The sequence below is a fragment of the Populus nigra genome, chromosome 5 (genome assembly GCF_951802175.1).
Source record: "Populus nigra chromosome 5, ddPopNigr1.1, whole genome shotgun sequence".
Lineage (NCBI taxonomy): Eukaryota > Viridiplantae > Streptophyta > Magnoliopsida > Malpighiales > Salicaceae > Populus > Populus nigra.
In genome coordinates, this window is record NC_084856.1 from 23,462,496 (window position 1) to 23,474,658 (window position 12,163).

Genomic DNA, 12,163 nt, shown 5'->3' on the forward strand with positions numbered 1-12,163 from the left:
GTTGCCATATTCAAATTGCTTCTTCTGTTTATTTTTCATATTAACATAATTAAAAAATATTAAATAAATATTTATTTAAAAAAATAAATACATTTAAAAAAATACTCAAATGTAGTTGAAAATTCACTCCCAAAGAGCCGGGTCAACTCCTCTGTTTCCTTTACTCTTATGCCAATCCCGTTCTGATAAATCCATCATTTCACATCTTCCAATAAACAAAACCTATACCAATATTTGACCAAATCAAGAGAGTCAATATTTAAATCCTTCAAATCTAGTTACTCAAGACACTTGAAAGAATAATTTCACGTATAAATCCACTTTCATACATAAAAAAATAATTGATTTTTTTTAAATTTTAAATAGGATATTTATATTCAAACAAATGCATTCACATAAAAAACAATTCTCTAACTTCTTCTTGGAGTCAAATCACGAAACAATCTTGATTTAATTTGGTGGAGGCATGCAAGCTTGACCAAGCAATTATGTATCTAATAACTTCATGAAACAAAGTTAAAGTCCAATTGACAATATTTTTGTCCTTATGATTTAGGAGGAGGATTGCTACTTCATGAAAAAATATTTTTTTTATTTTTTATTCAGCATATTAAAAAAAAACAAAAAAAAACACTTAGATAAAACATTAATTTAATATTTTTATTTAAAAAACATAAAAAAAAAATCTTTTAAGATTTAACTTTGAAACAAACAACAACCAGATATTCTCATTTACGAATACAAGTACCTGTGGGCACAAAAACACATGATGATGGTGATTGAGTTGTTAGCTGATCAACAACTTTGACTAACCATTTTAGCTTTCCCCTCCTCGTGCAAATCGCCTACCACCACGCCCCACATTATTAGACACCAACTAACCAGCTAAACCACCCCTCTCTCTTACAAGACACAACCTTGCTGAGTTGCTGTTGTCTGGTGAGTTCTAATCTTCTCTTTTAAGCAAAACAAGACCATTCATTTCATTAATTTTTTCAAAATTCTGTTTCTTTGGTAATATAAAGGCAGAGGTTGTAATAACATAGTTGCAAATTGTACACTGTTTCATTGTTTTGTAGATCATCTTTGATTTGAATTGTTGAAATGGCTAGAAAGAAGATAAGAGAGTATGATTCTAAGAGACTTTTGAAAGAGCACTTGAAACGTCTCTCTGGTATTGATCTTCAGATCTGCTCTGCTCAGGTTGATATCTCCCCATCCTCTCAATCTCCCCTCGCGTGTGTGATTTGATCCCCTTTTTTTTTATTTGACCATATGATTGTTATGGTCATTTGGTATTTTATGCTCTTATTAAGTTGAGATTTGATTACTTTGGATTGGAAATTGAATCTTATTTGATTAAATTTTTCAACCTTAGCTTAATTTTAGTGGAATTGAAACTGGGTTTCTGATATGCACTCAATCTTCAACTGGGTTTTCTGAAAGTTCAAGTTTGGAGCTAGTGATTAGCTGTATCATATTTTGGTAAAGTTGGTGATTAGCTTGGTTTTGATGAAATTCTAGCTGGGTTTTGGCTATAATTGCAGCCCTCTTGTTTTTACCGGGTCTGTTAAAAATTCAAGCTTGGTAATGGGAGTGGCGTTATTTTGGATTTGATGTTACAAGTAATAAGATAATCTGTTGTTGTGTCTAGGTGACAGAAGGTACAGATTTCACGGAGTTAACAAATAAAGAGCCATGGCTTTCATCTACAAAATTGGTTGTGAAGCCTGACATGCTATTTGGGAAGCGTGGGAAGAGTGGTTTGGTAGCTTTGAATTTAGATCTAGCTCAAGTTGCTGAATTTGTGAAAGCACGCCTTGGTGCTGAGGTGATTTTTTGGATTGAATTGCATGAAAGTTCGTTCTTTTGTATGTCTGGTTAAATTTTAGATTGATGTGCAAATTGGATCTGCTTTTTTAGGTTGAGATGGGTGGCTGTAAGGCACCAATAACTACCTTCATTGTTGAACCATTTGTTCCACATGACCAAGAGTTTTACATCTCAATTGTCTCTGAAAGACTCGGCAGCACTATTAGCTTCTCAGAATGTGGAGGTATTGAAATTGAGGAGAACTGGGATAAGGTATGTTTACATTGCTAATCTTGATAGGTGCTTCTTCATCTCTTCTCATATTATGACCGTTTAATCTCATAACCGTTGGAATTTAAATTACCGACATGGTTTTGGTTTTTGGACTTCTGCAGGTTAAAACCATATTCCTCCCAACTGAAAAACCAATGACACTGGAAGCATGTGCTCCATTGATTGCTACACTTCCTTTGGAGGTGATTTTCTTTATATTCATTATCTTTGATTTAATAAATTCTGGTGATGAGCAATCTAGTATGTTTCACTGATCAAAATAATTAAACAGGTTAAAAGTCTGATTCTTGTTAATAAAAAGTGGTTCCTTGGTTTGTCAATTGATGGGACATGCTCAGTTCCCTTAGATTTTAGTTTCTCTTTGATTTATTCTGAAAATCTCAGAGTTGAAAGTTTTGGGTATCGTGCATTCTGAATTGCTTAATACATACTTGAAATTTGCTGATACAACTTCAATACCATCTCAGATTCGAGGAAAAATTGGTGATTTCATCATCGGTGTCTTTTCTGTATTTCAAGGTGAGCATGCTCTCGCCACATTCATTTAACGCAGGAAATTACTTGACTTGTGAACAAGATTCTAATCACATGCACTTGAATCTTTTTTAATTTTCATGTTGTATGAAATAATAGAGTGGAAAGGAAGTAAATTTTTCTTGAGAATCTTGAAAGGATTGAGAATGGTCTGATATTTCCTTTTATATGACCTCTTTGCGAATTTCTTACACCAAATATTATATATGCTAGTAATGAATTCACTTCTGATTGCTTTTCCTGTTCTCCATAGATCTGGACTTCAGTTTTCTAGAAATGAATCCATTTACATTGGTGAATGGGGAACCATATCCATTGGATATGAGAGGAGAATTGGACGACACTGCTGCTTTCAAGAACTTCAAGAAGTATGTATATATTCATATCCTCTTTTGAGGAAACCTTCAGTTGACATGAGATTGTTGTTTAGGTATGTTACTAACATATTTTGTCTCTCATCCAATATGTTTTGGTGCATTCAGATGGGGTAATGTAGAGTTTCCTCTGCCTTTTGGAAGAGTTCTGAGTTCTACCGAAAGCTTCATTCATTCTTTGGATGAAAAGGTAATTACATGAATGCATGTTTTGACATTCTTTTACTTGCCTATACTTTCATGCATGGAACTGTCATTATCTTTTTGTCCGTTATTCAGATGCATTAACAATATTCTTGTGTTTACAGACAAGTTCATCTTTGAAATTCACTGTTTTGAACCCAAAGGGACGTATCTGGACAATGGTTGCTGGAGGTGGTGCCAGTGTTATATATGCTGATACTGTAGGTGCTTTTATAGCCATATGCTATAGTCTACCTGCCCTTTATTGGTTGGTGCAAGGTCTATACTTCCTGATTTTACTGGTAGACTAATTCTTTTCCCGTTAACAAGGTTGGAGATTTGGGTTATGCATCAGAGCTTGGCAACTATGCAGAGTATAGTGGAGCTCCAAATGAGGACGAGGTCTTGCAATATGCAAGAGTTGTCATTGATGTAAGAGACAATAAATTTAAGCCTTTTCTTTTTCAGCATCTTTTCTCACAATTATGTCGTTACTCATGTTCTGTAACAACATTCCTTGATCATTGTAGTGTGCCACTTCTGACCCTGATGGTCGCAAAAGAGCCCTTCTTATTGGAGGAGGCATCGCTAACTTCACTGATGTTGCTGCTACTTTCAATGGTATTATACGAGCACTGAGAGAGAAGGTATGTCTAGTTGAATCTAGTCCAATTGCTGTAAGTAGTGACTGGTTTAAGTTGCCTTTTTCTACATGTAACTCTTCCTCATCACCTACTTACAGGAATCCAAGTTAAAGGCTGCAAGAATGCACATCTATGTCCGAAGAGGTGGTCCAAACTATCAGACTGGTTTGGCCAAGATGCGTGCTCTAGGAGAGGAACTGGGAGTACCTCTTGAGGTATGAAATGACATTCTTCTTTTTGTAGTTCTCATTGAGTTTGTTGGCCATTGGTTTATGAAATTAAATAAAGCTGTAAGCTCTGAAATGCATGCTGTTAATAGGAGAAAAGTAACCCTGTCTTCAATATTGATCTGTAAGATTGTGACCTTTTTCCCATTTGAAGTATGGAATCCTTGTTTACGAGGAGTGCACAGATCTAATACAGGTTTCTTAAGTTTTGCTGGTGTTTTTTTAATTATAAAGTTCAAGTTGTCCTTTACCTTAACAAACATGACTGGATTTGAATGAACCACAAGATCTTCTATGCTCTTAGAAAGTTTTCTTTAGTTTCCATTTCTCCACTCCTGAAGATTCGGATCTTGGAGCTTCTTTATATTTGTCTTATTCGTAGCTAAGCTGTGACAATTTTTTCTTTCGTTTTCAGGTTTTTGGGCCAGAGGCCACAATGACAGGCATCTGCAAGCAAGCCATTGATTGCATCATGTCTACGGCATAGTCTACCAATTCATTTTCTCCTTTGTCAGTGTGAGTGAAGAAAATGTATTGTGGCAAGTTGTGTTGAGAAAATAATTTAGCGTAGAAGGCGTAAGCTGGATTGAATTGCTGTATACTTGGCATCAAATTCTCGCTTATGATAAACAATCTTGGATCAATGTTTTGAAATATGCATGACACGGTTTCGACTCTGTATATTGGCAACTTATCAATTTATTGTTTGAGTAATCAAATCACTTTTGCTATTTTCCTATGAAATTCCCAGTCCATGTCTTCTTCATGCTATCGAAATCTTCTATTGATTGAATTTGTACTCAATTCTTCTCTGATAAAATGCTGCATCATAGCATCGCTTAAAATTCGAAACCCAATGGCTCATGAATCCTATGGACTTATGTATAACCTTTCCAGTTTGTTTTAGACTAGAAAGTGGTTAGATGTTAGCTGACAGAGACGGTTATTTTGATGTTTGATGTGTTAGTATTGAAAATAATTTAAAAAAATAAAAAATATATATTATTTTAATATATTTTTAAATAAAAAATATTTTAAATCTCAGCTGTTACATGAAAATCCATGAGAAGTTGTGACCTGGAGTACCAATCCATCAGAGAGAGAGCAGAAAACGTATTGCCTTGCCACTTGTCCCCCCTCTTTGATTTCTAGCAACGAATGCCATCAGCACCATTTTTGACCGCCCAGTTTGGTCTCCGACTCTCCTGTCCCAACTACAAAATTACTTCCTCTTCCTTCCCCTCCCTCTCAAACTGGGTGGCAGCTGGCAAATTATCATGGCAAGGGCGTTTAATGTAGTGCAGCTTGTTCCCTATCGGCTTTCCGCAGAGAGAGAGCTAGCCCGACCTAATAAATGCATTAACTTTGCAGTTCTTGTAAGAAATTTCAAGTTGATGTGGAGGGTGCTGACTGCTGACCATGCAGAGCTGCCTGCCTCCAGTATGCTATTTTAAAAATACTATTTTTTTTTTGTTAATAATAAAAATAATTTTTTAAAAAAATAATTTTTTAATATATTTATAAAAAAATAATTTAAAAATCAATTATTAATATATTTCCGAACACCACTTTAGTCGTGATGCAGGATTTTATTAGTAGTAAACGTGAACCTGTGAGGACCGAGGAGTAGGACATGAAAATGGAAAGTTACATTAATATATAAAACAGATGTCTTGCATTTGAAGGGTCCTTATAGCTTCTTAGTTTTTGTTAGGTAAGGCCCTCGTAAAGACACAGACTAATGCTTTAACTTCTGTCTCAAAACATTCACAGTTCACAACTTTGTAGGACAGCTCCACCAGTTTGAGAAATGGAAGAATCTCCATTTGAACTCGCACTCGAAGGACCACCTTGCCCTTAAGTGTAGGCTGTTCTAACTTTACCCCTGTATGCATTAAGACTTTATACTAGGTTTAGCATGCATCGTTGAGTTACAGTAGAAAGCTCCCATTAGCAGCAGTGTTGACAGGTAATTAATTAGTACATAAGGATTATGAACTATAATTTTTGAGAATTAGAAATAGAGAACAAGCTTCAATAGTTTTAGATCAAGTAAAGGTTATTGAAGTACTTTTACATAATATGAGCTGGTGAATGGTTTATGGAGTAAATTTTTTGACAGTGATGGACCCAAGACATAAATTTTTAGCTACATCATTAGTGACTATCCCATCTAACTCTTTTCCATGCCTACTGCTGTTTGTAAAAGAGTTGGTTATACACTTGTTTAAACTTGAAACCTCGGGTACTATAAGATGGGTGGGGGAGGCTGGGGTTCTTTACACCGCAAGTGAGAAAGACTAGAGAAAAGTAGAGAGTGTGTTAATGCCAGGTGTTGAGAGAAGTGCTAAGATGGAGAGAACTCAAAAGATGCTACTGATCCTTACCATTTTCGTACTGGTTCTTGCCTCCAATGTTGAAGCAGGAAGGAAGCTCAAGGACAAGGAGAAAGCTGACCAACCTCAGAACTATCTAGGAGGCTTTGGTACCAGTGGTGGCTTTATCCCAAGTCCTAATGGTCCTGTCTTTCAGCTTGGGCCAACAGGGTATTGCTCTTACCCTGGGGTTGGTTGTGTCAGGATCCCTGGTACTGGTTCCATTGGCTCACCACCATGAGCAAGAGTCTTGACTGCACTTACTAGTCAGGATCTCTAGCTAGTTAGTCTAGTGGCGGTCTGGTTTGAGGCTCTTGATTTAGGGGTCTGGACTCGTTTTAGCCGTGGAAGTTTCAATAAGCTTGTTTCAGTTTGTTGTCCTTTGTTTATGCTTGGTCTTGTGTGCTTGTGTTGAAGCTTATGCCTCTTCTTGTGTTAGTGTCTATGTTTCAGGTCTGTCATTAATTATCTAGTTGATCTATGAAGAACTTGGCTTTCAAACCTTAACCAGTACTATGTACATTACAAGCCCTATCAATAGATGATCTATGTTTAAGTTACTACTTGTTCTACATATTCTCTGCAATGTTGTGTTCTATCTTTGAGACATCCCCTCTCTCTCTCTCCCTTCTCTTTCCCCCCACCTCACAGATCTTGATCAGCAAGAAAAGAGAAACTTCTTACAACAACGTGTCTTTCTTGTATAGAGATAGGATGAAAATCATGCAATCGTTGACCATACAGAATATTTGCTGCAAGAATCTAACATTGTACCTTTTCCTAGTTTCTACATCTTTTTAAGACATTGAAGGATCCTAACAGTCTCCCACCAACCAGAACCTCTCTGTTCTATGTTATGGTACTCAAAAGTATGTTATCACACATCACTCCTCTCCCATTGTTATCTTCAATGCAAAAGATGCATTGAATATTAGTATGCTTAGATTAGTCCAAATATATCCTTAATTTGGCCATAAAGATTTCATATATATAAATGGAAGATTAATTATATTGTGTACAAAAACATAAGAATAACCGTTTAATTTATTCACATATATATTAATTGAAAATCTTTCTTCCTTTCATTGCCCTTGAAAATCTTTGAGCTTTGAATATACTTAAACTTTGTTCGACAGATTAATATGATGGGATTCATGATGGATTTTAATTTGATTTGTTTTTTATATTGATTTATTTATATTTAAATAATATAATAAGTTAACCTATAATTTGGTCAATCCATTCAAATTTGATCAGGTCAAAATCAAGATTAAAAAAAAATTAAAACTACTATATTTGTATAAAAATAATAAATTTAGATTGATTTGATAAACATAAACTACTTAACAACTCTATAACTCAAATCTTAATCCGAATCAAATCTTAAATTAGATTTGATAATTATGCTAAGAGTTTGTTTAGGTGTATTAAAATTATTTTTTAAAATATTTTTTATTTAAAAATATATTAACATAATATTTTTTTAAAAAATTATTTTTAATATAGAATATCAAAACAAATCATAAATATAAAAAAAATTAAAAAGAAAAAATTTTTAAAAAGAAAAATTTTACTGCAATGCCAAAAGAGACTTAAAAAGTTACATGTGAAGATCACTATGCTTTAACCTTTCATACATGCTGTGGATGAAACTAATGGATGAGAGATAATTGGTGGAAACACTCCTCTTGGACTTTTGTTCAACTAAAATTTAAAAACATGGTCGTCCATATTTGGTAATTAATCTTAATCATATCCATACAAGTAAATCTTCCAACATGTTTTGTCAAAACTCAGTCTCAAACATCATTAATCAAATTTATTAAATCCAAATCCTTGAGTCAAGTAATCACATCACACCATCGACCTGTCGTCCTTACGTAAGTACCCATAAACATTTGCTGCCCTTGTCTGTCTGTTTCTCTTGCAACTCTCGATCAATTTCTGTTTGGTTCCTGAGAAAACACCCAAAAAAATGGAGCATAATTTTCTCTACTTTCTTTACAAAAAGCTTTACTGCATCCAAGGCGAAAAGCTCTCACCTTTCCATGATCATTGATAACAACATCAAAATAGTAAAAAAACCATTTTGATTTATTCACAATTTTCCATCAAGTTCTCACTTAACTGATCAAAAAATAGATGATACCTATGCTGTTTGTGCTGATACCCTTGAATGGGTTGCTTAAGGACCATGTCTCCATAAAGAAGTCTGCTCTACTTGCATAATTCATCTTCGTTTCATCTGCAATGATTTCCATTGCTGCATTTGCAAATCAGAATCCAACACCATCTTTGTCACTAAGGTTGATTATTACATCAACTGTCTTTTGATTTATGGGTTTTGATTATATTTTGAAAAGTTTTGGTCTTTTTGTTATTTATGATGGTTTTAATTTCTGGGTATTGACTTTTATACTGTAAAGTTTTGGTCTTTTTAGTTTTTGGCTGTTGGTTTTTGTAGGCATTAGGGGATTATACAAGGATGATAAGTGACTTCAAGGGTTTAGGTGGAGTTAATGGAAAAGAGGGTAAAGTAGGGGAGTGTTGATATCATGAAAGGACAGGTTTATTTTGATGATTTTGATCATTGTAAGATAATTACAGCTATGTGTAGGTTATCATGCAATGTTTGCAACAAGAAGGATGGAGGGTCAAAGGAGTTTAATAGCGTTGAGCAATTGAAGGGGCATTTGCTTCATAGGCATAGGCTGTTTATGTGTGGTCTGTGTTTGGAAGGTAGGAAGGTGAGTGTTGATTCATTGTTAACCTTTGCTTCTTAGCTTGGTATTTAAAGAAATGAGCATCAATGGAGTGTTAGAATATGAGATCGAGAAATGGTATTGAAATGAGCTTAATGAGATTATTATGTAGAATGTGTGGTAGGATTTGATCGTTCTTACATTGTCTTTGCTTTAGCAGGCACACTTGTGTTCTCTGACTTAATTAAGTTTTGAACTAGATATTTACAAGTGAGCAGAAGTTATATAATAGAGCACAATTGACTCAACATGTGAGGACGGGGGACTCGGTGGTTGATGGTAGTGAAAGTGAAAGAGGTGGATTTACAGGACATCCTATTTGTGAGTTCTGTGAGAATCCTTTTTATGGAGATAATGAACTTTACTTGCATATGTCCACTGAGCATTTTACTTGCCACATATGCCCAAGGTAACCCATGTATTTTTCCCTTAAAAAGGCTTTCATGTTTTTAGTGTTTTGTTTTATCAAATGTAAACTCTCATATGTCCATTTTGTTTTTTGTTCAATGCAGGCAACATCCTGAACAATATGAATACTTCAACAGTTATGATAACTTGGAGGTTGATTATATTTTGTTTTCATACGTCTTACTCACTTGTTTTTCATTGTATGTCGTGATTGCTTTGTTTTTTAATTAACATACCAAACTTTATATCTCATATCCATTTTTGTCAAGAACATATCTTATGCGAAGATGAGGCTTGCCTTGCAAAACAGTTTATTGTTTTTGCAATTGAATCCGAATTGAAGGTGATATCTATTAGTCTTAATGATGCATCTTTTCCTTTTGGCTATCAATATTTAGAATTTGTTTTTTATGTTTTCTGGAGGTATTACGTGACTAAGAAGACTTGTGTATTTCTGATATCGGTAGAGGCATAATGCCATGGAACATGGAGGGTGCTTGTCTTGTTCTAAGCGTAATGCTGTACTTCAGGTGTGTTTTGATTTTTTTAATTGTTGGACGTTACCAATGTCATTGGCATTTTCTGCTTTCTTCATTTTATGCTAAATTTTACCACACCTGAGCACTCTGTAGCCATTCATGCTTATTAATTATCATTCTTTATAATGTGGATAATAACATGCCTCTGTTATTTTCTACATCCAAATACCTACGAGTTTCCGATTTCAGCAAATTAATGAACATTATCGGCATGGTAGAAGTTATGGTAGTCGTTTGAATTCATCAAGCTATCAAATGAACTTGGCCATTGTAGATAGCCATCTGACAGCCAATACTGAAAGGCCTTGTGATATTTCATCAAATGCCCAAACAGTTTCTACTCACAGAGAGGAGCGTGAAATTGATATAATTGTTAACCCTTTCAAGTCATTAGCCACCACAGATTCTGAGCAACCTTCAAGATATAATCATATTTTAGGACAGAACTCTAGGAGTGTACCAATGGAAGAAACCTCTTTTCCTCCACTTCCGATGGCTCAAAGCAGTAGCCAACAGAGATCCAGAAATGGTCTGGGTGGGTTGAGTGGGAATACAATGGCTACTCGCCTTCATTTTCGAAATATGGTAAAAGTCCTTAATTCGGGCTTTGCCAGCAGCAAACAGTCATCCTATCTCATCAGCTAGTTTTTCTTACCACTCAAGGCCCGTTTCAGATTCTGGGGTTTTATCTCCATCCAGTTCTCTGAGTTCATCCCAGAGTAAGCCGGCAACAATTAAGAAATCTGATCTATCTACTTACACGAGCTTTGCTCAGGCTGGGCCATCAAGGACTAATGGACTTATCTCTTCAGATTTTGCAAGTTCATCTAGGACTTCAAATAGTAACAGCAAAGTCAGCCAAGCTACTGTGGCTCCAAATCCTGTAGACAGAACCTCTCACAAATCTCTTTCTAGAGCTTCTTCTCTATCTACCGCTCAAGTGGATAATATGTCTTTAAGTGCCTCACCTTTGCTTAAAGTTGGGTATGTTCAATCTTCTAATAAGGCTCTAGTGGAAAAAATTCGTGCTGCATTGGAATTTAATGAGGAGAAATTCAGTGCATTTAAATTAATATCCAGAGAGTACCTCCGGGTTTTAATTGATACTGCAAAGTATCTTGCCTACGTACATCAATTTGGCCTATCACATCTTGTCCTTGAGCTAGCTAGACTTTGTCCCAGTGCTGAGAAGCAAAGAGAGCTTGTTAAGATTTATAATTACAACGTTGGGAAAGAATGGTTCTGTTGAAAATGGATTGAGCATTGACAATGGTCGTTCCAAAAGCAAGAAAAGTTCAAAGAAAGGCAAAGAGAAGTGTGATGGTAATGGTATCACAAATCTCTGAGAACATTTTGTAAGATAGTCTTGAGGTGGAGATCTTACCAGAGGAAGGGCATCATGGTGGAAAAGGCATATCAAAGATTTTGGTCGACAAACAAACTAACTTAAATTTGTCAATGGAGCCAAAGAGTGAAATTGTCGCTCAGCCAGATGGTGTCAGCTCAAAGAAGAATGTGGGGGCTGGGGGAGGAGGGAATAAACCTAAGAAAAAAAACCGTGTCGGTGATACTTCCGCGCGCTGCCTCACTGCCCAATGTTTGTAATTCTGACGCTGATCCTGATGAAAAAGAAGAGAAAGCAGATGTAGACAGTGATGTACCTGAATTGTTGCCGGTTCATGGAGTTTGGAGAAATGGGGGAGGCGGAAAGCTTGTGGCAATGACCCAAAAAGATCACAAAAAAATGACTTTGCATGGGGGTATAGTGGAAGTGCCAGTTTGTAAGTATAGAAAGAGCTGGCACCAGACTTGATTAATGTCTTTTTGTGTGGATGTTAGAGCATGTTTTTGCTAGGTACATATCAGTACATTAGAGGTTTAATCCCCTGAACTAACTAGGAATGTTTCAAGCTTTTGAAACTGTAATCTTTTCCTGGTTTGTTTTAGGTAAATAGCAAAAAACTTTTTTTTGGTACGATTTGGTTGAATTGGAAATATAATATTAGATATA

The 12,163-nt window shown here is 35.4% G+C and overlaps 1 protein-coding gene and 1 pseudogene across 2 annotated transcripts; both read left to right on the forward strand.

The window, feature by feature from the left end:
- Positions 1-741: 741 nt before the first annotated feature.
- On the forward strand, positions 742-4,812 carry LOC133695130 (ATP-citrate synthase alpha chain protein 2). Of its 2 annotated transcripts, XM_062116957.1 has the most exons (13): positions 742-939; positions 1,080-1,203; positions 1,655-1,831; positions 1,924-2,085; positions 2,208-2,288; positions 2,574-2,625; positions 2,894-3,008; positions 3,123-3,204; positions 3,323-3,418; positions 3,528-3,629; positions 3,728-3,844; positions 3,940-4,056; positions 4,484-4,812. In XM_062116957.1, exons 2-13 carry the CDS (start codon positions 1,105-1,107, stop codon positions 4,553-4,555), a joined length of 1,272 nt encoding a protein of 423 aa, XP_061972941.1. In that variant the 5' UTR covers positions 742-939; positions 1,080-1,104; the 3' UTR covers positions 4,556-4,812. The 2 variants fall into 2 exon arrangements, with proteins under 2 accessions (XP_061972941.1, XP_061972942.1); XM_062116958.1 differs by lacking the exon at positions 742-939 and having other exon boundaries at positions 946-1,203.
- A 1,608-nt stretch (positions 4,813-6,420) lies between these two features.
- Positions 6,421-12,163, forward strand: LOC133694927 (uncharacterized; annotated as a pseudogene).